Source organism: Arvicanthis niloticus, chromosome 5 (assembly GCF_011762505.2).
Source record: "Arvicanthis niloticus isolate mArvNil1 chromosome 5, mArvNil1.pat.X, whole genome shotgun sequence".
Classification (NCBI taxonomy): Eukaryota; Metazoa; Chordata; class Mammalia; order Rodentia; family Muridae; genus Arvicanthis; species Arvicanthis niloticus.
The window spans coordinates 32537490-32563335 of NC_047662.1; the positions used below are offsets into that span (position 1 = coordinate 32537490).

General features: G+C 43.2%; 1 protein-coding gene across 5 annotated transcripts in view; it reads left to right on the forward strand.

The window, feature by feature from the left end:
• Window positions 1–24700, forward strand: part of Nfyc (nuclear transcription factor Y subunit gamma) — a 63846-nt gene extending 39146 nt beyond the window's left edge. For all 5 annotated transcript variants that reach the window (XM_034502438.2, XM_076934278.1, XM_034502440.2 and 2 more), the window contains exons 3-10: window positions 1022–1093; window positions 3146–3259; window positions 8277–8372; window positions 13052–13225; window positions 16360–16518; window positions 20167–20274; window positions 22784–22843; window positions 23864–24700. In XM_034502438.2, coding sequence (XP_034358329.1) covers window positions 1022–1093; window positions 3146–3259; window positions 8277–8372; window positions 13052–13225; window positions 16360–16518; window positions 20167–20274; window positions 22784–22843; window positions 23864–23983 — 903 coding nt within the window. In that variant the 3' untranslated portion in view covers window positions 23984–24700. The remainder of the gene's footprint in view (window positions 1–1021; window positions 1094–3145; window positions 3260–8276; window positions 8373–13051; window positions 13226–16359; window positions 16519–20166; window positions 20275–22783; window positions 22844–23863) is intronic.
• Window positions 24701–25846: the final 1146 nt, after the last annotated feature.

The window sequence follows — 25846 nt, forward strand, 5'->3', positions numbered from 1 at the left end:
TAATCTCAATTTTTTTTTCTTCTATAAAGCCCCCATCTCTACCTCCTGCCACTGGATTCTGGGAAGCTTGTGATATTTTTCTAGAATGCCTTCTTTGACATATACTTAGAGTTTTCTGTTTCAGAAAAGAAAATTTACTTGTGCTTGTTAATTTTTATTAAATCTCAAATAATAGTTCCTCCTTCTATAACGTGATAACATGAATGCCCAGGTGATCATATGGAGATTAGAGAGTCACACCCATATGAACAGTCATGTAATACCTAACTTCAGCACATTGATTGCTGATTTTAGCATACTCACCATGTCTTCTCTTCAAGGTTAATTTTTATTTCTAGAATTATATCCACTCTCGGACATGTGTTTAAATAGCAGTAGTTTCAAAATAAATTGAGGGCGTGGGACTTAAATTGCACATAAATTGAGTGGTGACATTCAAAAAAGTCCTTTCGTAAATCCTAGCCAGTGTAGTGTATTTTCCCTGTCTTGTTTTTGTTTAAGGAAAAAGTAGCAGGCCTGATTCTAGAAGGCAGCTGCTGAATTTACCCTTATCTTTAGGTTCCCCACAGAATAGAGTACTGGCAGGAAGTCCCTCTGCAGGCACTGGTAGGGAGAGCTCTGTGAATTTGAGGCCAGTAATGCGATCCTGTCTCAAACGCAAAAGAAGTATCAGGATAGGGAATGCTTTGGAGGCAGAGATTTTATTTTAATCTTCTTGTTGTAGATTAGTAACTTGGTTACAGAAGAGGAAGGAAGAGGGGATAGTTGAAATGAACTTCTAAGGAAAGGCAAAGAACCTGTTAGCATCTGGCTTTCCTTCAGGAGTGCAGTCTGAGAGTTTGGAGCTCTGCCAGGGCTAAGGAAGCATTTATTTAGAGCTTATATTTTGTTAATTTATCTGTCCATCTTTCCCTGCTCTATTTCCTGAGCTGGGATCTATACCAGTCTGTCTGCCACTGCCTGTGCTCAGCTGCTTTGTTGGCCATGCCACATTCAATGTGCCTCTTATTGCTCATTTCAGAAAGATTTCCGAGTACAGGAACTCCCACTGGCTCGTATTAAGAAGATTATGAAACTGGATGAAGATGTGAAGGTGAATTCACACTATTTTTAAAGTTCATATTAGAGCTAAAACTATGAGTACTGATGATTCATCTAGAACTCAAGGTTTAACAGAAATAAAAATATTAAGATGTTACCTATGTTTTTATTTGGCTTTTATCTAAAATGAAATGATCTTAAATGGAACAGTTTTAGTTATTGAATGATGTTTCTTTGAAAATTGAGATATGGGATTTTTTTCCTCCCAGATACTTAGTGTTTGCTTTTGAGATCAGGTGCTATTCCTGATTCTTTTCACTTCACAGTATGAACATTTGCGTACATCAGTTCAACAGAACACTGCTCTTCTCTCAGCACTTGCTACAGTCTCAAGTCTTCTGAGCTGTAGAAATTTCTAATGATGATACTGTACTGCCTTAGTTACTTTTCTGTTGTTGTGACTAAGGCAGTTTATAAGAGGGTTTATTTGGGCTTATAGTTACAGAGGGTTAGAGTCCATGTTCACTATGTTAGGGACCTTGCAACAGGCAGGCAGATACGGTGCAAGCAGTTGCTAAGAGCTCACTGTTTGTTACCCCCCCCCCCCAAGGCAAAGTTCCTCTGTATAGCCCTAACTTGTCTTAGAACTCTCTGTGTAGACTAGGCTGGCCTTGAACTCAGGTATCCACCGTCCTGTCTCCTGATTACTGGGATTAAATATGTTTACCACAACCTCCTTGCTAGAACTCACTTTTTTTTTTTTCATTTATTATTTATTCACTTTACATCCTGATCCCAGCCCCCTCTTCCAGTTCCCCCCTTACAGCCCCTCCACCATGTGTGTATCTTCGTCATCATCGGCATCGTGTGTCCCCCCCCCCCCCCCCCCCCCCCCCGCTTCTCCCCTGAGAAGGGTAAGACCCTCCCCTGGGTATTCATTCTGCCCTGGCACATCAAGTCATTCCAGGACTAGGCACATCCTTTCCCACAAAGGCCAGAGAAGGCGGCCAGTTAAGGGAATGGGATCCATAGGCAACAGATTCGGTTGTTGGGAGATGAAGTTCACATTTTAAGACACAAGCAACAGGCAGAGAGACTGGAATGATACAGGCTTTGAAACCTTAAAGCCTGCCTCCAGTGACATACCTCCTGGATTAGACCTCTCTTCTAATCCTTCCCAAAGAGTTCCACCAACTGGGGACCACATATTTAAGTATATGAGCCTTAGGAGGCCATTCTCCCTCCAAACTACCACATGTACCTTTCTGATATCTTGATCATTCTAAAAACAAACAGGCCAACAAACCATGAGTGAATTGTACTTGTGAAAGGATTAATCCCTGGCCATCTTTTTTTTTTTTTTTTTTTTTTTTTTTTTTTTTTTTTTTTTTTTTTTTAAATTCCTAGGAGTTTACCTCTGATTATGATTCTTAGGGAAGAACAGCTCTGTCTCTTTACCTTTCAAAATGTGTGATGTCTTTGAATTTGCAAGGAAAACTAACAGTTCTTATAGCACTTCCCTTTTACTAGCTTCTGTGGGCTTGTTTGTTTGTTTTTTGTGAAGACAGGTGTCACCTCATTATATAGCCCGGGTTCGGCCAGAACTCTTGGTTATCCTGTCTTTGCCTCCTGAGTGCTGGGATTATAGGCATATGCTACCTTGCCTACAAGCTATACAACTATAGAAGTATGCACAAAGATGAATTGACCAGCTGTATTGGTAGAACCAAGATCCCAGTTCTCATCTTATATATCTTTAACTCTACAACTGCTCTTTACATCTTTGGTTGAAGTCACACGTATTAAGACAGCTTAGTATATGTGTCCCTGTAATCCTAGTGTTGGGAGGTGGAGGCAGGAAAACCAAATGTTTAAGGAACCTGGTCAGAGACACTGACCAAGGCCAAAAGTAAATGCCATGCCTTGACCTAGCAGTGATAGGTGCTATGTCTTACTCTTACTCAGGAATTTATTTTACTCTGGACTCTCTTGAGGCTACCATCTTATTTTTAGTTCTTGTCTAAGGTTGGCATCAGTAAAAGAGGCTGACTGGCTTGAATACTTTGTCTGGTGGTTAACAGTACAGGCCTACAATCTCTTACAGATGATCAGTGCAGAAGCCCCTGTGCTGTTTGCTAAGGCAGCCCAGATTTTTATCACTGAGCTGACTCTTCGAGCCTGGATCCATACAGAGGATAACAAGCGCCGTACTCTTCAGGTAATGCAGACTCACATTGGTAAAACTAGGGCAAGCAACTTTTCCTCTCCCATGCTTTGGACTGATGGACCTCTTCCAAGTTAATATATAATTGTGATCTTCCTTTGTTGGAACACAGGTATACTTTGTAGACACAATGATGATATTTTCTTTCTAAGATTATTAGTTTCCAGTTCTCAGGAACTGGAAGAGTTCTTCAGGAGGGTTTTTCATAGCTTAGTGATGGAGTGCTGGCTTTACTTCGTCCACCTACATAGAGGCTAAGCTCAAGTCATCCAATGTTTGCCTGTTTCTAGATGTAACTTCTGTTGGAAACTGAGAGCTGTCGGGAAAAGACAATTACAAAAGGAATTCAAGGTCTCACTGCACTAGATAATTATTTTTGTTTCTTGTCTGCCTTCCTTGAAATTGTTTCCTTTTGTTCTCTTTTTATTTTGCTATTTTTTTTTGTTTTTGTTTGTTGGATTGATTGATTCAGGGCCTCACCTGTAACTCTGGCCAGCCTAGAACTTGTTAAATAGAACAGGTTGACCTTGAACTCAGAGAGATTCACCCTTGATTATACAAGTTCTCAAAATTCTTTCTCATTAGCTAGGCACAAGCCCTTAGAGCAGCAGTTCTCAACCTGTGGGTCAAGACCCCTTTGTGGGTCTCATCAGATTTTACATTACAATTCATAACAGTGGCAAAATTATGGTCACAGAGTAGCAGTGAGATAATTTTCTGCTTGGGGGTATTAAAGTGTTGCAGCATTATAAAGGGTGAGAGCCACTGTCCTAGAAGAAAAGTTCTCCAGAAATTAAAAAAAAGGGATATGATAGATTTAAAATACTGGAAATATTTTTAATACAGCCAATGAGTTCTTCCATTTTCTTTTACCTACAAATGTGGAAATGTATATGCCTACTCATTTCTAATGAACACCTAAAATGTCACAGGCACTGTTATATGCCCTGTACACCAGCAGTGTACAAAACAGACACAAATCATATGCTTGTGGAGTCTGCAACTAGTGCAGGCGGATGTTAAGCAGAAGTTAAGATTTTGTGTTTGGGCATGATAGTGTAAGCCTGTAATTCCAACTTCAGTAGACCAGAGCAGGATGATCATTGAGAGTCTAAGGCCTGTTTGGTTGACACAGTAAATTTTAGGCAAATCAGAGCCACATATTAAGAACTTATCTCAAAAACTAAGTAAGCTAAAAAGGATTACGGAGATATCTCAGTAGGTAAGGTGGTTGTCATGTAAGCAGGAGAATCAATGTTTACTTCTGCAGAACCTATGTAAAAAGTCACACATGGTAGTCTGCTTCTGTGACAGCAAAGAAGACAGGTGGGTTTTTGAAGCTCATTTTTCAACCAGTTTAGTCAAATCATTGAGTGTCCTGGGTTCTCTGAAAGACTCTGTCTTTTTTAAAAAACAAAAACAAAAACAAAAAACCAAGATGGAGAGAGATTTAGGAAAACTCTGATATTAATCCCTGGCCTATGCATGCACATACATATACCATACACACAAGTTAAGATTTATATGTTTTACTGTTTATTTAATTTTTTAATTTTTTTATTTAATTTTGGGGACAGGGTCTCTGTGTAGTCCAGGCTGCCCTGTCCCACTTATTTAAAACTATTGTATGTATGTGTGCACGCATATTACGGAGGCCAGAAGAAGCATTGGATCTTCTGGAGCTGGAGTTATAAGTGGGCGCTAGGAACCCACACTTGGATCCTCTTCAAGAACAGACTATTCTCTTAGCCACTGAACTACCTCTCCAACTCTAGGCCTGAAAGCTTTGATTTTCCTGAGAACCAGGATTATAGGTATGTGCCACTATACCCAGCCACTGTAGGAAAGTGTTAAAGTTTTAAAAGTTGTGCATGGTGTCTATACACACTCTCTCTCAATCTTTTGTATATGTATATATGTACATATGATCTTGTATATGTGTATGATACATGTGGGGTGGTATATAATCTTATAAAAGCTACTGCTTAGGTTAGTTCAGATTAAAAAGTAAAATGGAGAAAGTACTTGAACAGCCCTCTTAACCTGCAGGGCCTGCAAAATGGCTTAGCTAAGTGAAGTACATCACACACGCACACACACACACACACACACACACACACACACAGCTTGACATGAGTTCAGTCCATGGTGGAAGAAAGAGAACAAAGTTGCTGATCGATACACTCACACCATAGCATACTCATCTTACTGTGTCCCCTCTATAATTAATACAAAGGGTTTTAAAGGTAACTGGCCATTGTGGCCAAGATAATGTCCGTGTGCAGCATCACTAGTCATCTGTAACAGCTTCAAACCACAGTGAATGCTGCTCTAATCAACCAGAAGAACTTCAAATCAAAGTGAGACAATTCTAAGTATTGGTGTAGGTATCTATCTAAAAATTACTGCTGGTTAGAATGTAGGGTCGTGTAATTGCTCTCGAAAACCTACTTGACAGTTTGCAGGAGTTAAACACAAGCTTACTCTAACTTGGATATTCTACTCCTAGGTTTGCATCCAGAAGAAATACGACATTCTTACATAAGAGTATTTATAACAACCTTATTTGTAATAGCTGAAAACTGGGAACAGCTCAGCAACCCATCAGAAAGAGATAAACAAATTCTGTTACATCATGAAGTGGGTCAGGATTTAGGATACAAAGATTACTGCTCCATATAATACAATAAACTCAAGACTTTTACAGATCCTAGAGAAAACTGTCCAGTATATATTAAAGCACCACTTCCAGTGGTCATGATTAGTGCTGCCTCAGCTGTAGGGCTTAGTGTTGAACTTCTGTATTTCACTGAAATAGTAACTCAGTAAAATATTAAGGAAGGCACAATAAACTGGGAGTGGTGTTGCACACCTTTATCCCAGGATTCCTGAGACAGAGGCAGATGGATCTCTGAGTTCTAGGCCAGCTTGAGTGCTGCATAGAGAAATTCTGTCTTGAAAAACAAAATGAAACATCAAACAAACTAACAAAAAGAAAATTTTTTAAAGAAAGGCACAGTAAGATGGGTATGGTGGTGTATACTTGTATTCTCAACATTTGAGAAGTAAAAGCAGGTTCTAGAGTACAAAGTCATTTTGGTAATCTCCCTCTCTCCCTTCCCCCTCTCCCCCTCTCCTCCTAACCTAACCTGGGCTATGAAAAGGGTAGAAAAGATCAAAACACACACATACACACACACACACACACACACACACACACACACACACATCTTCAGAAAATGTTTGCCTTTGTGTGGCACTTGGAGGTACTTCTTTTTATTTTTTCCTTCATTTCACTCTTAGGGAGTTGTTTAGTTAGCATGAGTAGTTGTCATCATCAGAGAGCGAGTCTATTGTGCTCACCTTAGATGAGTCCTGGCAGACTTTAAGATATGCTGTGCTCCACTTAGGAGGGTTTATTATCAAGTTGTGGTTGGCAAGAAGGGTTGATTGGAGGTTTGCATTTCAGTGGCTTCGAACCATGACAGATACCAGAGAAGGAAAAACCAGAAAATTTCCATTCCTCCTTCTTGATGGGTCATCCCCTTTGCTTAGGATGTGGGATGTAGAGGTTGCTGAGGATTTTTGTGAGTTTGTTTGCTTTTCCTTTGTTATGTTTATCAAGGATTTCAAACATAAAGTTTGTAGTGAGTACCTGTATATTTTCTTCTCAAATTCTGCTGTTAAAGTTTTACTTTAGCAGGTCCCAGGACAAACCAATTTATAATACCTCTCACTTCAGCCATAAAGTGTTTATTTTTAAAATATATTTCAAAGTTTACTTTCCCATATATTCTTAAGTGTATCACTCACTTGAGCATAGTGTGTGGTTTTTTTTTTTTTTTTTTTTTTTTTCCTCAGAGCTGAATATCGAACCCAGGGCCTTGCGCTTGCTAGTCAAGTGCTCTACCACTGAGCTAAATCCCCCACAGGTTTTTTTTTTTTTTTTTTTTTAACCTTAAAACTTACAATAAAGTACACAAATCATGCACTTGGGAGGCAGAGGCAGGCGGATTTCTGAGTTCGAGGCCAGCCTGGTCTATAGAGTGAGTTCCAGGACAGCCAGAGCTACACAGAGAAACCCTGTCTCCAAAAAAAAAAAAAAAAAAAAAAAAAAAAGTACACAAATTGTATGGGAGAAAATTGATTTTTATTATTCAAAGGAAGGGGAGTATCAGACTTGAAGAGAAAGCCCACCTGTGACATTCTTGTCAGCATTTAAACTATTCATTAAGCAATTTTGACTTTCTTTTTTTGTTTTGTTTTTTGGGTTTTTTTTGTTTTTTGTTTTTTTCGAGACAGGGTTTCTCTGTGTAACCCTGGCTGTCCTGGAGCTCACTCTGTAGACCAGGCTGGCCTCGAACTCAGAAATCCGCCTGCCTCTGTCTCCCAAGTGCTGGGATTAAAGGTGTGCACCACCACCGCCCGGCACAATTTTGACTTCTAAACTAAAAACCATAGGTAACATAAAAATCAAGTGATTGGATTATAAGTGCCTGTAACAAAACAAAACAGTGCTTAGGGCCTTTAAAAAGGTAATACAAGTGAATGATGGGCTGACCTTGTGAACCACAGAATGCCATTTGAGACTGCTTGCTTTGTCCTGAATTAGCCAGAGAATAGTGGTTTTACAACTTTATGGAGGCCTTGAAATCAGAACAAACAGAAATAGTTGGTGCGTAGGGCTCAGATGTCCTGTCCTAGAGCACAAGATATATGTATCGCTTTCGTTGATTTCTGTCCAACAAGTCTGATATAAATTGGGCTGCTATTTTTAGCTCTGAACAAACCTAGAGATTTTTTAGTACAGCCTAAAAGTCATCTCCTTGGTCTGGGGTATAGCTCAATGGTAGAATACCTGCCTTGCTTTTGTAAGGCCCTAGGCCTTAATCGCAGATACTGGGACTAGGGCTAGGGTCATGCTCTTTTACTTGAAAGATAATAGCTAAAAGAACTAGATTCTTCCTAGGCCACCTATGCCAGTTTTTAATTCTGTTTTTCTTTGTTACAGAGGAATGATATTGCTATGGCAATTACAAAATTTGATCAGTTTGACTTTCTCATCGATATTGTTCCAAGAGATGAACTGAAACCTCCAAAGCGCCAGGTGAGCAGGGAGGACATGATGTGCTCAGTTGCCACCAGCAGGGCCTGGGCAAAATGTTGTCCGAGGCTCCTCCCACCCACCCAAAGCATTTCCTGTTCGTGGTTCTCTTCTGTAGTCCAGACCATCGTCAGCATCTCCTTCTCCTACTCATTTATGGGTACTTTTAACTCAGTGCCTCTGGGGTGCTGTTCCAGTGAGAACAAAGTTAGATTGTGGGGGGAAACAGATAGTGGGGTGAAGCTCAGTTCAGGATTTCTTCATTTAAAATAAAAGCTTTTCCAGCTAGTCAGATTTCAGATTCTAAGAAACAGCCTCTCTCTGCATTGTGATTGGATTGGAGCCAGTGGCTTTTATTCTCTTACTCTGTGCTGTGTCTCTGTAGAGCAATGGCTCTACCCTTCATCCACTGAGTCAGAACCTATGATGCCATGACCCCAGGAATCAATAGTTAAAGTTCTCCAGATGCTTTAGTATCTAGTGAAGTTTTAGAATCACCATTTACATTTTTCCTTTTAATTATAAGAACTGAGTGTCTGCCCCTCTTCTGCCTGTTCATCTCCAAAGATCACACCATTTGTTTTGTTCAGCACTTGGGTGCATTATAACCTAATTGTGATTGTAATAGACCCTAGTCCTATAGAGCTCATTGTTTCAGACACACAGTTTGCATGATTCACTAGGTTTAGTGTAGTATTTGTGAAATAGTGGCAGAGCCTCACAGAAGTAAAGCCATATCATGTCCTGCTTGTTTTATTTTTCTTCATAAGATTTAAGTGTTTTTAACAAATTATTTTGTAGTACACTGTTCAGAGTCATTTAATGACAACCATTCTCCCCATGTTGACCTGTACTAATAACCAGTCAGAAAACGTGTCGAAGTGGGCATCCTACTTGACATTAATTCTGACCCTGCAGGAGGGTTTTTGGGTTAGCAAGCCCTGGGTCACCTCCTTATGGGAGCAGGTTGTGCCTCACCGAAGCTCTTTATTTTTCTGGGCAGTCTTTGCTACTGTAAACATCCTTGACTGGAAGCTGTAAGGTGTTGAGAGGAGCTTTCAGTCGGATGTTTACAGCGGCAGGCTGCCACAGTCGTCCCCAGCTGCGCTCATCGGCTTTGAGACATTGCAGGTTTGTGCCCATGAACTTGACTCCTTTTCTCTCTGAGAAGTCACAAGAACTCAGACCGCCTCTCTTCTTTTGGAGCTGTTAATACCATGAGCCTGTTTTCCTTATTGGATTTTTGCTCCCATGTGTCCACCAGGAGCCTCCTTTAAAGACAAGGTGGTAAGATCTGTGATGCAATCAGGCATTGCTCTTATTGTACTGATTGTTCACTATGGGCTGCCTGCTGAATAGACTGACTAAAGAGAAAGGTATTATCCTATCCCAGTGGTTCCCAACCTTCCTAATCCTGCACCCTTTAATACAGTTCCTCATGTTGTAATAACCTCCCAACAATAGAAGTTTTTTTATTGCTACTTCATAACTGTAATTTGCTACTGTTATGAATTTCAATGCAAATATATGTTTTCCAGTAGTCTTAGGTGATCCATGTGAAAGGATCTTTCCACCACACAAAGGGGTCACAACCCACAGGTTGAGAGCCACTGACCTATACCTTCCTCCAAAGTTGTTTGTTCTTCTGGGTCTGTCAGGGTGTTAGACTTGCTAGTGGTCTACCCCATCTCCCATTTTTGTTCATTGGTTTGGTTTGGATTTTTGAGATAGGATCTCACTGTGTATCCCTGGCTAGACTGAAACTCTGTGTAGACCAGGTTGTTCTGGAACTCAGATCTGCCCGATTCTGCCTCCTGAGTGCTGGGATTCAAGGCATGGACTACTACACTTGGTCCATCTCCCTTTAAAGAGTATGCAGCCGAAACACTCCTTCAGCTGCTTAGTTTTAATTCTTCGTAGGTGTTTGAGCTATTGATTGGCATCCTATTCAGGACAGCTGCTGCCTGGCATTTAAAAGGTTGAAATTGCTGAAAGCTGGCCTGAAATTCTAAGATAGCATTTTTTAAATTCTCTGTAGACATGAAGTTTTCCCAAGCTCCAAATTGGCTGGCACCTCCTAAAGTCCTTTAAAAGTGCCTACTCTCCAAAACACACCCTCTGAAGGAGGGTTTACTCTGCTACTAAAGCAAATGTATTTTTCCCCTAGTCTGGAGCTGGCTGCTCATCACTGTAATGATGACCCTGTGCTGTGATGCTGTTTGTTCACTGTCACTGTTTTTCAATCTCAGCATTGGAGAAGCCACTGTTAGTATGGAGCAGGTTCCCTTCTGTACTGACCCAGTCAGTCAGGGGTTTTTCTAGGGCTCGGTGCAGATGCACCGAGACACTGCATTATGAGGCTGCGGTCCTGACTTCTCAGACATGATTTGGAATCTCCCTCTCTCTTTTTTTCCATGGAAGTAAGTAGACTGTTTGCAAGTAGAAGGTAGTTGAGGGTTGACTTCTCCCCCACTAAGCTATGAGTTGAAAGTTCCTGCTCATTGAAATATCATTATCTTTTCACCCATTTCTTTAAATCAAGCATCATCATTCCCTGCTGGCTTGACCTTCATTTGCAGAATGAGTCCTCATAAAGCAGAAGAATCTTACTTGTGCCTCCTTCCATCACAGCAGTTTGAAAACAGCCATACTCATCCTGACAACAGTGTTCTAGACACTGTCTAATTCATTGTTACCTGAGAGGATACAGTAGGAAGCATAGGAGAGGCTATCTGCCTGCTTGAGAGCTTTTACTAAAGCTCTATCTTGGGTTCTGGTAGAGGTATTTAAAGAATTTGCTTTTTATCTTAGAAAAACAAAACAAAAACCTCTTTAAGTGTTGTAATTATGGATACCTAGAGCTGGTCACAGGTGAAAGGCAGGAAGTGACCGTGTCCCTCGAGGCCTCCCCAGCTGCTCTGCGTTCTCAGTTCTTAATACTCTCACAAGCAAGAGCATTTCCACTGTTAGGTCCAGCCTTCCTACTTCTAAAATAGGAAGGGGAGACCTCAGTGAAGGGAAAAATAGACACTGAACTTACTTCCACAGCTTTGGAAAGAGCAGTTGAGAGCAGTTGACCTCAGTTTTGTGGTCTAAAGGAGTATTGGTATGTATCCCTGCCAAGACATTTGCTTAAAATGGAAAAGAAACCAGAGTTGAAATGGACCTGGACCTGGCTTTGACCGGAAGTTGAGAAAATAAAAGGAGTTCTCCTTTTTTTTTTTTTTTTTTTTTTTTTTTTTGGCCTCTGCATGATCATGTTGAGGATTGAAACTGTGGGTTTGAAGCATAGACCCAGAAGATCAGCTTATGTTTAAAGTCTTGCTTGGATATCAAGAACGTTAGGAGTAGTTTCATGATCTGGGTTGATGACCATTAGGAAACATGACCATTATGTAGTGATTCAAATATCTCAGAGGCTAGTTATAGCTGTTCCATTTAGAAGAAGTCACACTGCAGTCAGTATGCATTCAGAAAAGTACTTCTCGGTCTCCAGCTTTCTGCTTGTCTGATAGAGTCATCTGTCAGGTAGTACATACCAGTACCTATATGGAACTGCCAGGGACGGTAGCAAGCAGTAGCAAGCAAGCAATAGTGCTTACATCTGAGTAGAACTGACAGTTTGTTATGCAGGTACAAAATCTTGTGGTAAGGACAGTGTCATGGAAGCACACTTTAGAAAGCATTGAGCAGATGAGAAGGTCTCAGTACCTTGAGGAAGTACTTCGTTTCTGAAACCTGACAGGCTTAGCTCTGAATAAGGAAGTGAATAAAATTAGCTAATATTTCTACTCAGCCCATATGGTCGAATGTTTTTGTTGTCCTGGACAGGGACACCATGTGTCACAGGTCACTCGGAATGAGATGCTGATCTCTAGGTGGTCAGAGGCCTACCAACCCCTGGGCTGTAACCATGTTGTAGTGTGTGTAAACATCCTACACTCTCAGCTGTGAGCTCAAGGTGGCTGGGAGAGGGTTGTTTACTCCTTCTGCCATGGAAAACGTCAGCTGAAGAACAATCTCTTCATCCAACAGCTCGGACAGAATGCTGCCTCCCTAGTCAGCCAAAGCAGCACCCCAGCGGAGAGCTTTCGTCAGGTCCCCTGGGTTGCACTTTGGGGGCTAAGTACAACTAGACTCAGATGCTATGCTGGGGTAGACACATTAGTGATGAACATAGAGCTTTCAGTGTGCTGCGAAAAGCTGGCTCTGGAATTCTAGCCTAGGAAAAGCTGTTTCCTCTCTGATAGGTCCCTTCTGGAATGAGGGGTGCTGTTTTCTATGAGACTGGGTACAGTAAGTTTGGATAGCACCTTCCATTGCTGGCAGGTAGCACTGTTCTCCCATCACAGGCTTTGACGGAATCTACTGACAAGCTCTGCTGGTGCGTGGTTGTTGCTTACGGTAATTATTTGCCTGTTTGCAACTCAACACACAATGGATGATTACTTGGGACTTCAGAAAATTGGCTGTATGTTCTGTGAAGCCTAGAGAAACTGTTATTTTTAGTTTGATTTAGCACAACTGGTCTCCAAATTCCACTTTCCTTTGACTGCAAATGTGGCGAGCTCAGCATTCAGCAGGCAACTGCACATAGCCCTGTTTCAGGGAAGAGTGGAAAGTCACTGTGGCGGTTGCTGAGTCGGTTTTTTCCCTTACCTGCTTCTCCTTCCACCCCACAGGAGGAGGTGCGCCAGTCTGTGACTCCTGCGGAGCCTGTCCAGTACTACTTCACGCTGGCTCAGCAGCCCACTGCTGTCCAGGTCCAGGGACAGCAGCAAGGCCAGCAGACCACCAGTTCTACGACCACCATCCAGCCTAGCCAGATCATCATTGCGCAGCCTCAGCAGGGTCAGGTCTGTGAGTGGCAGGGGGTACCCGCCTAGCAATGCAGTGTCTCTTAGGTTTGGGTAGGGAAAGTGTGACCAATACAGAGAGAGGCCATCACATCCTTACAGAGTGCTGCATTTGATGTCTGGAAACCTGAGCTTCCCCCACATTGAGTCACAGAGGCAAAGTATTACCCTAATCTCTCTGGACCCTGTTTTCCTCTTAGGTCAGATGAGGAAAGTGCAGTGAACAAGATGTTCTCCAAGATCCCCATGAGCTCAGACATATTAGAAGGAAAATCTCTCATGCACCCATGAACAGTAGTGTGGGATATCTGTAAAAGGTCTTTTCAGTGAACTCCATACCTGCTGCTGTCTATACCAGGACTGGAATCTGTACCCTTAAAGGGGAGAGCAGTACTATTGCCAGCTTGCATACCTCTCCTTTCTGGCAGTTCTCTGTTCTACTGTATTTGTGTCAGGTGACCTTCTCCTTTGACAATAGTAATCAGAGGATTTTTTTTTCTCCCCCATAGTACTGTTGAGAGCAGTACCATCCGTTGGGAGTCATGAGAGGCTGCAGAGGACTCAGTACTGTGAGCTCTGAATCCCAATTCTGTCAGTCATTACTTTATTTATTCATCAAACAGTGAGCATCCTCTGTGAGTAAAGTCTTATGCTAGGTATTGGGGACATAAGCATGGATAAAACAATCCTGATTTCCAAGGACTTCACAGTAGTCTGAGTTGGGGATACAAATATTATTAAATATTAAAGGTTATACCATCACATGAGATGAGTAAAACTAAGTCAGCCTTAGAATTATATACAGAGTGTTATCAAAAGAGTATCTAACAAAGGTGTGAGGAATTGGTGGAAGAGACGGTGGAGTTGTTAATATATTGGGAAAGCATAGCACCGCTACGTGAAGCCCCAGCACAGCCAGCGGCTTAGAAATGAGAAATAGCTGGGCATGGTGCCATATGTGTATAATCCCAGCACACTGGAGATGGGGGTGGAGAATTTAAGAGTTTGAGACAAAGCTCAGCTATATGAAATCCTGTTTCAGTAGAGGACAGAAATGGTGTGAAAATTTAATTAGCACGAGAGATATCTAGGCAAGTCCAGGAAACATATCCTGGAGAGTCTTTTGTATATTCTAGTGAAGAACTAAGTTTGCCAGAAGAAAAACATTGGGGTGGGATGGATTTAAATATGTTTTGACTTTAGGGTTTATTCCTTGTTCATTTACTCATAAAGTAGAAATGTATTAAGTACTTTCTCTCTGTCGGACACTACTAGGCAGGCAAGGTTCAAAACTGATTATGGCCCAGGCCTTGCCTCAAGATTCACTGCACCCTGATGCCCCAGGACAGTCTTTGGCTCATGCTTGTGCCTCTGCAGTGAGAAACTTTACCTGCCAAAAAGGCCTTGTCCCTTTACTGAGTGAACTTAAAAGAGAGGCTGCCAAGGGCTGGCCCTGATTGGCTGATTATCCCAAGAAGTCCATAGCTGCTGTGCTTACAGCAGGGCACACCATGGGTGATTTGGAATTTCCCATGTTAATACAAGCCCTCGTTTTCTTGAAATGATTTAGAATTACCTTTGAAATACTCTCAAAAATTGGGTTGATGGAATACAATGATAGATTGGCAGCATGCTTGGTTTCAGTCAGCAACAATTTCATCTGTCTTCCTTGCCAACCAAGACCTGTTTGGCTTGGGGCTGAGAAAGTTGGTGAAGTTGTTGTATTGCTGTCCTGTTGGTTCAGGGTAGCCAGGGCCGAGGTCACACCTCCCTAGACCCATAGTGAGGGAGTAGTGAAGGCTGTTTCAATTTAAGTACAAGTATCTTTCCTAAGATAGGATATACATTATGATAAAGTTTGAAGGAACTGTGGTGAAGTGAATTCTGTGTTTCCTGTTTTTAGTTGGGAACTCTCTTCTGGAGGTCAGGAATAGGTCTAGAATCATGCTAGACAAGTAGAAGAGATATTTGCTGTTGTCCTGGCCCACCAGGAGAGTTTTACTGTGAATGCTGTCTCTCCTCTTCCAGTTTTCAGTAATTTTTCCTTACCTATTAATCTCTTAATTTTCTTCTCTAGTTCCTATGACACCCCTGCACCCCCTCCCACACACACCCTATAGTTTTAGTAGTTCCCAAGTTATTACTTCTGGGACACCTGTGCAGTCAAGAATTAACATCAGAACAGCAACATCATTTGAAATCCATGATTCTTTGAGACTTTCCATATCATCTGATTGACCAGGTTGTTAGCTCAGAGCAGGGAAGATCATGTCTGACGTGGGGTGAGAATACAAGTGTAGGTATTCCACCTATCTCCCATCACTCCTACTATTAGACAAGTCAGATACACTGTGTTCATTTCTCTGTAGAAGTCACATCAAAGAAGTATGCAGTGGTGATGCATACCTTTAATCCCAGTGCTTGGGAGGCAGAGACAGGTGGATTTCTGTTATGAGTTTGAGGTCAGCCTGATCTCAGACTCATAACAGAGTTAGTTCTAAGATAGCCAAAGCTATACAGAGGAAGCTTTGTTGAGTTGTCAGGATCTGATGTTTTCACTCTCTCCTGTGGGGAGCTATGTTATAATCATTCCATAGCAACTGTCTGGCTAAGCTGGGCAAAGTTCACTCTGCTGCTTGAGTGGATGCAAGCCTACATGTACTAGGCCTAGCCTTAGAGATAAGCCTATGTGCTTCATTTGCCTTTTAGTGTTTTTCGTGCCTACAGTATAGTCTAGGACCCTAAATATAATGCATTCATGTAGGCTCACTTTATGTTTCATTGTGCCTTCTAGATTTCACCTTCTCATTTGACATGGGTCTGTTTTTGTCAGTTGTCATGACTACTTTGATTTTCCCTCCTATTTTATACGCACTTTGCCATCACAGAAGGACTATGGAGTTGCAACATTTAAGCTTAGATAAGGCAAGATATTCTGCGATGTGAACCTAAGATTTGGTTTGGCTTTCTTGTTTCTATTTCAGACTTAACTCTAGTGTGTTGTACACCCATTGGGCTGCATGTTAAGAGGGTGACAAATTTAGGCAGAAATGGAGTGTGTGTGCTCCCAGTTTACTTCTCAGGCTCCCAGCCAGAGCTTAAACAGCTTTTTTTCTCTTGGCTCTTCCTTCTAGACCACACCCGTGACCATGCAGGTTGGAGAAGGCCAGCAGGTGCAGATTGTGCAGGCCCAACCTCAGGGTCAGGCCCAGCAGGCCCAGAGTGGCCCTGGGCAGACCATGCAGGTGATGCAGCAGATCATTACCAACACGGGAGAGATCCAGCAGATCCCGGTAAGCCTGTCCTCAGCGGGGTGGGTCTCTTCAACTCGTGATGTTGCGGTATTCCCTATTCCCGTTATATACCCCGCTTCATTCAGTGTTTTCTTTCTGCTCTGCTTCAGTCCAGGATCTGCCTTCCCTATGCTGTAGCTCTTCTCTGCTCCCCTCCTGTACCTACTCAGAGGAATCGTGCTAGCTATAGCTCTTGCCTGTTACTACTACTACACTACTACTACACTACTACTAGTGTTATTACGTTTATCTGTTTGTGCATGGGCAGGTATGCTTTTTTGTATGTGTGTAAAAATCAGGACAACATTATGTAATGAGATTTTCCAAGGCACTTTCATCTATACACGTGATTTAATGTCAACTAAAAGCTTCAGTATATATTTGTCAGGGAATTTGAATACTACCAACTTCTTCTACTACATGGGTCTTGGGGACTGAACTCAGGTCATCAGGCTTGGCAGCGGCGGGTGACATTTGACCACCTCCAGACCTGTCTTTTGATTAGCAGAGAATAAAAGGGAAGTATGTAGCGACAGCCATAAATAACACTTGTTGCAAAATCTTAAGTTGGTTCCCAGAGGAGGGTGCAGCAAAGTATATTTTTGGTCTCCATTTATACTTACCTGTTCCTTTACTGTAGACTGTTGCTTCTTGCATACCTAGAGGGATTTCATTTCTTAGGCTTTTTGAAAAAATTGTAACCCGTCTTTATTTATTTTTAATTTATGCATATGGATATTCTGTTCTCATGTATGTCGGTGTACCATGTTTGTGCAGTGTGTTCTTGGTACCTGTGGAAACCAGAAGAGGGCATAGAATCCTTGGAGCTAGAGTTAAAGGTGGTTGCGAGCTGTCTTGTTGGTGCTGGGAATTGAACCCATGTCCTCTGGAAGAGGAGCTAAGCCATCTCTCCAGCCCCTGTTCTTTTAGTTATCACAACAACTCTAGGCATGCAAGAAGCAACACGTGATCAAATGAGAAGGAATGGAGCAGTCCTTCACGAAATGTGGGCTGATAGGAATCCACTTGCACTTCTCTGGAACACCCTTTGTCTCATACACAAACATACCAGTAGTTCCAGGTATTTGGGTTCCACATTTCATCACTATTTCAGCCACCAGTTCTAAGATCTTCCTTTTGTATATTTTGTTGTTTGTTTTCAAGTCAGAGTTTCTCTGTATAGCTCTGGCTAGCCTGGAACTCTCTCTGTAGACCAGTCTGGCTTTGAACTCAGAGATCACCTGGCTCAGCTTCCCCGGAGTTGGGATTAAAGGTGTGTGCCACCATAGTCTGGTTTTTATGTGTTTTGTATAGACCAAAATAAGGTCATTTAAGCCTGAGTTCCCCCATCTTGGCATAGTAACTTTATCCCTCTGAGAAACAAAGTATTGGTCAGAAGATGTGTTAACAAAATTCAGTACTTCATCTTCACTGCTCTCAAGACATCTTCTCAAAAGCTGGCATTTATAGACTCTTGAGGCTGCTCAGCAGTGTCTGTAATAGTGGTGACCTAGAACACAGAACTTTTAATTCACTCATAAAAGCTAGAGAAGAGGCTTGTTTGTTGAGGAACTTGGGCAGCAAAGCCATGAGGAGCAGTAGACCCACCATGTCTTGAAGGACCAAGATGCTAGGCAACAAGGTCTCTCAAGCCTAAGAGCAAAGCTGCTCACCTGTTTCACACTGGAGCCACTTGGTTGCCCTAGGAGCTGCTATAGGTGTCACCTCTAGCTAGAAAGTCAGCCACCTATGATTGTTAGGAGCCTTACCTAAAACTTGGGATAAGACTTTAGTTTTTCACCCTAGGATTCTTGGCTGGCCTTCTAGATTCCCAAACCACTTTCATCCACAGAAATGGCTTGATGTCAACAGGAAACTGCAGTACAGATTTGGTAAGGATTTGGGCACAACTTGCCAGAAGCTCTTGTTGACTCTGGAACAGAGTGATGCAGATCACAATATACTTGCTGTATGTATTTCCATTGAACCAGATGTTAACAGATATAAATTCTGTGTCTCCTCTATCTTGCCTCAAGCAAATAGCTTTGGAATTGTTCACCAAGAATGTAAGTTATGGGGCTGGAAAGATGGCTCAGCGATTAAGAGCACTAACTGCTCTTTCAGAGGTCCTGAGGTCAATTCCCAGCAAGCACTTGGTGGCTCACAACCATCTGTAATGGAATCTGATGCCCTCTTCTGATGTGTCTGAAGACACACATAAGTAAATCTTAAAAAAAAAAAAAAAAAAAAAAAAAGTATGAGTTATGGGCTAGGGACACAGCACTGTCATTAGAGTACTTGCCTAGCATGCACAAGGCCCTTGGTTTGATCTCTACCACTGAATAAACTGCGTGCTTGTAATCCCAGCATTTGGAAGGTAGAGTCAGGAGAATCAGAACTTCAAGGTCAGTCTATGTAATCAGCTCAGAGCTAACCATCAATGAATGGATGGGGGTGTGTGTGGGGGGAGGGGGTTGTTTGGTGTTTTGTTTTTAAAGAACTTCATTTTTCTTGATGGCTCAAAGCATTTGAAGCCAGCATTGCAGAGAAGCATTTGATGTAGCACTGCATATAGGGCACAGCTTTATCCTGTCAGCATTTTCCTCCATAGAAGTAAGGTGCCTAGGATGAAGTTAGCTTTTGAAAGCCAGGAAGAAGTTGGTGCCAGTACAACGATGTGATGCTGTGTGCCTGAGGAAATTCTTCCTTGTAATACAAGCAAGCTGAAGAGCTAGGAAGGTGCTTTCTGACCCCTAGATACAGACAGACCAAATTAGCATGTATTCTCGAGAACTTTTAGCCCCTAAGTTGTGGACACACACAACCACTGTGGCCCCATTACCCTTTATCTCTGCTGACCCACAGACCTCAGTAACTGTCTCATTTACCCTTTATCCCAGCTCGAAGCAACAGTACATTCATGGCAGAGTGGAATTCTAGGAGCCTGAGTTAAGGCTTTTAGTACACAATTAAGTGCAGGCTGCTGTATTACTGGTTGTTTGAGGTCCCGTTGTAAGCATGAAGAACTCCAAGGACAGTTCTGTAGCTTTGTTTTCCCATGGTGGGGTTTTCTGTGGGAGTTTTGCTGACTTTGCTTCCCCTGGGGTGTATTTGGCCAGAAGCTAGTGCTGAACATCAAAGATCTTCAAAGTCTCAAGATCTCCCGCCTATCCCCCAACTCCCTCCTGAATGGTCCTGGATCTTGGGGTCTTAGATAGTAAAGCAGATCAGATTTTTCCTCCAAAATGTGCTAAATGACTTGAATTGACAGCCATCTGATATGGGTGCCTGGCAAACTTTGGAACTGTTCAAAGTGTATGGAGATGGTGGGGGAGGGCTGCACTTAAAGCTCAGTCTGAAGTGTCAAGCAGTTCAGGAAAGCCTCAGATAAGCTCTGATCAAATAGCCAACTGCCAGCAGATGATGGATGTGCAGTCATGTTAGGACATGCTCTTTTGTGTGTTTGGGGGTACAGGGGATGCTTTTCTTGTTTTGGCCTCTGTTTAAAAGGACTATTTTTTTTTTTTTCAGGGTAGGCTTCTATGAGACACTTGCAGGGCATGTTCAATCCTTAAATCTGGTCATGGGAAGTGTGTGTGTATGAGATTGTGCTCATCCCCTGTGGTCTCTGTCTCCGCCCTATCCTAGGTGCAGCTGAATGCTGGCCAGCTACAATATATCCGTTTAGCCCAGCCTGTATCAGGCACCCAAGTTGTGCAGGGACAGATCCAGACACTTGCTACCAACGCCCAACAGGTATGTACACTGGAGACATGGGCTTGAGTGGGAGACAAGCATTAGCCACCAACTTCTTATAGGAAAGAGAGTACAGAACTTCCATCACCCTGTCCTTCAGCAAGAACCATTTACCCTAAACCTTTGTCTCTGCCCCTTATCCAAGGCAGATGGAATTGACTGGACAATTGGATTCACAATGTGTTTCTTACCATCTTGCTCTTGAGGGACGAAAGAACAGACAGGTCTCAAGAATATCAGGAAGAACCCTGGTGTAAGTGTATACACATCAGGCTGGAGGAAGCTAGTTGCCAGGCCGTGTTCCATCCTAAGCCCTAGTGGCAGTTGTGTTCTGGTTTTCTTGTTCCCTTGGAGAAACATAGTTACTCTACCTCCATAGACAAGCTCAGCCAGAGAACCCCCTCCCCCTTCATGTCCTCCTGCCTTACCATCTGAATCATAAGTGCCAAGGGGGCTACTTACTCCAGGCGGTCAGGCCTGAGGGCCATGGTTGTCAGCTGCAGATGATAGGGGACAGTGGTGAAGGGGATGCATTGTTAATGGATCCTTTCGCTTCAGACCCAAAAAAAGCAGCAATCGTTTAAGAGCTGGACCTGTCTGGCCCAGTTGCATTTCTTTCTGGTGATGTATCTATTGACAGTGGTGACAGAGCTGAGTTAGAGCAGGTCTCCAAGGATCTCATTTGGGAAAATGTGAGGAATGAGCCAAAGTAAGGCATCTAAGCTCAGGATCATCTCTGGAATCATTAAAGGCCCTTTCTATCCCTGCTACCTGCTTGCCTGTGGACCTGGGCTTCCTGGAAGTTCCTTGGGTCTCGGTGACACTGATGGACTTATCAAGACTGGCTATGCCCATGAGCCTGTCTCCCTGTTTCTTTTCTTTAAAAGTATGTAGGTTTCTTGAGGTCCAAGAAGCCTTTTGTGACACGGATGCAGAAGGAAATGAGAAGGGTTTGTGGTTCCTCAGAGGCCAATTTGGGCAATAGAAGCCAGAAAGTAGGGAGAATGGGAGATTCAGGAAGTAGGTATTTTGTGGGTTCTTAAAATCATCATGACGTAATTTTATAGCTTGGCACCTAGTAGTTGTTTGATAAATGTTTGTTGAGTGCGGGATAAAGTGCATGTGATTTAAAAGTAAATTAAACTTTTCAGCTGCTATGGATAGCAGTCTTGCTGGCCACAAGGCACAGTTAGCCTTAATCTGTGAGAATTATTGTTTCTCTTGGAATTAATTCATTTATCCTGAAGGCATTTCTGCAAGACTGACTTTGCACTAGGGGAGTGTATAGATTAATCAAAGCTACAGTCCTCAAGCAGACATACAGAAGGAGAAGGACTAGAATAAGAAGCAATAATAAGAAGCCATTCATTCCTTTCTTGGTCTTTATAGTCCTTGCTAGGCTGGCAGGAGCTGTTTTGGGCCATTGTGAGGACACATGAGAGAATGAGCTTTACCTGACAGATTGGCTCTGATAATTCCAAAAGCTGGTACGAAGGGTACTGCAAGTTGCTTGTTCCACTGACACATGCACACACTCTGGCCTTTGCAGATTGCCCAGCTCTCCCTAGCAGCTGTCATTCTATCCTGCAGCTCTGCTTGGAAGTACAAAGTCCTTGTGTGAAATGTGAAGTGGGTGGAGTAAATGTGTTTCTTGCTGCACCTCTCTCTCTCTCTCTCTCTCTCTCTCTCTCTCTCTCTCTCTCTCTCTCTTTCTCTCTCCCCCTCCCTCCCTCCTTCCCTCTCCCTCCCTCTCTCTCTCTCCCTCTCTCCCTCCCTCCCTTCCTCTCTCTTCCCCCCCCCCCACACACACCCTCCAGAGGACTGCACATTGAGTGTTGGAAAAAAGTACTTCATGGCTCGTGAGGGCCAAGGCTGCTGCTCACTAGGTGTTTCATATTGCAGTCAGATAATCTGGGTGATACGGTCTTGGTTTGGAGCCCACCTTCCAAGGATTGAAGGGACCACTCACCACTTTGCCCTTCATTTTGCAATCTGCTTTCACTGGCTGAAAAATAAACTTTTAGGGCTTTTAGTCAAAGCCATAACTATGACTTTAAAGCTGAGGAGTTGTGTTTTCTCATTGAGCCTCATATGTTGAGGGGAGATGGTGGTTCTTTTTTTTTTGTTGTTGTTGTTTTGTTTTGTTTTTTGGTTTTTGAGACAGGGTTTCTCTGTATAGCCCTGGCTGTCCTGGACCTTACTCTGTAGACCAGGCTGGCCTCGAATTCAGAAATCCGCCTGCCTCTGCCTCCCAAGTGCTGGGATTAAAGGCGTGTGCCACCACTGCCCGGCGAGATGGTGGTTCTGATGTCCCTGTGTGGGGCCAGATCTTTGCTAACCCTAAGTGGGAGGAGACTGAGAGAAACTCTTCTCTGCAGGCCTTTGTCAAGCACCTACTCCGTGGCAGGCCTTATTCTGAGCATTTTGTAGGCCTTGTGTCATTCGATCTTCATGTGGTGGGCTGACCCTGCAGCTAACATGCCTATTCTGTCTTTGTGCTTCCCTACAGATCACACAGACAGAGGTCCAGCAAGGACAGCAGCAGTTCAGCCAGTTCACAGATGGACAGGTAAGGGACCCAGCCTGAGTTGGGGTCTAGGGATGGCAGACAACGTGTGGGTTTGGATGGGTACGGCTCTCTCCCTAGTAGTGGACAAAGCATTGTTATACGTAGTACTCCTTTACAGCTGCAGTCTGTGGGAGCCAGAAACAAACAAAACCTTAAGTGTTATACAGCTCAAATTACCATCCTTCAGGGAGTGACCTGAGCCCCAGAGGTGGGATGTGCCTCTTCCAAGTTCACTTAGTTATTATTCTAGAGCCAGCACTAAAATGCAGGTTTTCTGGTTCCTTCTCTTGGACTACTTTTTCCTATTCCAGGACACTTAGATGTGTGGATTAGTTTAAGTAAAGGAACATGTGACTGCTTGAATTCTCTTAGATACCTAAGAAAGAGGAGTCTTCTCTGCTCACTTGCTTTTCCCTCTCAGCATAGTCTCTGGATCCACTGAGGATGAGATCGGTGATAAGTACAACTTTATGTTTTCTGATGCCCAGAGAGAATGGCTTCTGCCCCATCCGGTCTCTGCCAGGACCAGTGCTAATAAACTCTTAGGTCAGGGGTCCTCTGGCTGGTTTCTTTCAGGGGCCCCCAAAACCAGGAGGCTCGACTGCCCTAACTTGTCTTCTTTGCTCTGACAAGCTTGGTTGTAGTAAATGTTTGACACCAGACCACCTCCTTGCACAGATCCCTTGGAGGAAAGATCTGAGGATCCTGTTTTACAAGGTCAAATGCTTGTAGTTGTCAAGCAGAAAAGGATGCCGCAAGTTTGAGCTAACTGTAGAGCAGAAAGAAGTGACAGACAAGATGTGTCTACTAAACTACCTCACATGGCAGGCTGGTGGCTTCCATGTCTGTTGGCTTGTTGTCTCCCTCCGCTTCAAAGGCTGCCACTTGACCCCCTTCCCTCTGGCACTTTGTAGTGGGTAGTAGTTAAGGTATCTGGGACCCCATCCAGTTGGAGGCCTACAGAGAGCTGTCTGCCTCTATCTCAGGAGTGACCTCATTTTCCTCTCTACCCTTTTGCAGCAGCTGTACCAGATCCAGCAAGTCACCATGCCTGCAGGCCAAGACCTCACCCAGCCCATGTTTATTCAGTCAGCCAACCAGCCCTCTGATGGGCAGACCCCTCAGGTGACTGGAGACTGAGGGCCTGAGTTGGCAAAGCCAAGGACACCCAACACATTATTTGCCATAGAGCCCCAGGCGATGGGGACATACCCTCCCTCACCAGAGGACCCGGGACTTCATTGCCTCCTGCAGGCTAAGATACTGGTGCACTACTTTCCACGCCTGGGGACTGAGATTCTACAACAGAAAGATGCAATATTTTTTATTTTCTTTTTTCCATTTTTGTCTCCAAGGAATCAATATTTCAATATATTGAGCTATGTGTCCAATGCTATGAAACAAGAATATTAAATAACATATTTATGGCATTTTCTTGAAACGTGTGGTTGAAGAAATAATTCTCTTGTGTGTTTCCTGGCTTGGGCACTCACCACCACTGCTAAGGGGCAGCCTGTGTCCGCCCTTCCTAAGGGTGTACAGGATTTCCATTCTGCCAGTTCTGCCCTCAGAAAAAAAGGGGTCAGACCCTTTCCACCAGCATTCTTCTCTGCCCCTTCCCCAGAGCCCTCCGCATCCAGAAGATGTAGAAACACTTCTCGCCTGTGGGCCATGAACTCATTCTCCACAGAGAGCTGGTTTCCTTCCCATCCCTCCTTTCCAAGACCCAGGAGAACCAGGACTTTGTGCACTGTTCTGCCCACTGTTTTATTTTTTAAATACATTAAAGATTGTGCTCATCTCCGTTGCTGCATGGACTTCAAACTGCATGAAATGCAATAAACCTCGTCTTTGGTACTTGAGAATCTGTTTCTGTGTCTGGGACATTCATGGGGCTGCTCACTTGGGAAACCCTTGAAAAGGTTGATTTGTTTCAAGGTTGATGTCAGGAACCACACGTAAGGAGCTGGTGTACAAAGCCAAGGGAACTTTCAAACTGAGATTCTTGACTGGTTTACAAATGAACTTCATCAGAACATGTCTCGCTCAAAAAAGCTTCACCTCACCCAAATGGACCACTTGCATGGCATTGTGGGGACATCTCTCCAGGAGAACACTGGCTTCTCTAGCAAACAAGAACCCCAGGAAATCTCTGCAACCTTCCTTGGCACAGTGGCTCTTGCCACTCCCTGCTGTAGTTCTCATCACCAAAGGCTTGGATCAGCCATAGAGGGCAGCTCAGGCCCCTTGCCATCCATCATGTCAGGGCTTCTATAGCCAGAGCCTACTTCCTGTCCATTGAAGCAGGGACAGCAGAAAAGCCAGCAGTGAGCAAGCTTCCTGATAACCTTGTCTTTACAACCATGGTTGTGCCTTCTGTCACTGTGTGATAGTGCAGTGCCAGGAAAAGCAAAGATCAGTTTGCCATAATGTGATAGACAACTTCCCGGGCTCTGGGCTCAAAGGGTAAGGTTGTGCAGGGAAGAGGCTCATACTAGACCCGCAAGCTGAGGCCTGGTATGTTTAGGATTCCCTTGCCACAGATAGCTCACTGTAAACTTGCCTGGTAGGGTAGGCATTGGCATAGGAAAAACTGATGGTTCACACCTCTTAAAAATATAAGTCCCAAGTTCTGGGGTTTCAGGTCTGGCCAAATTGCCCTTTACTCCTTGGACAAAAAGAGGGAAGATTATTGGCCATGTTGGTGATCATTTGCTTAAGTATACCTTACCTGATATCATAAGCTAGGATTAGGGGGAAAAAGCATTGAGAAATTGGGATCATAAAATAAAAGTACATATATGCTAGCTATCAAGACCTACATAGTTTTGAAATGATTTGGTGCTGAGCTTCCTGGCAACCAAAGCAAAAAGCTAGGACCAAGTAAGGGGTTCATTCATACTGTAAAGTATGAATGTAAAAAGTAACAGTTTTGCAAAATTCTTTTCCTAGTTTTAAAGGTATTGGATAGAGTTCCCTTACCAGAGAAGATTATCACCACTG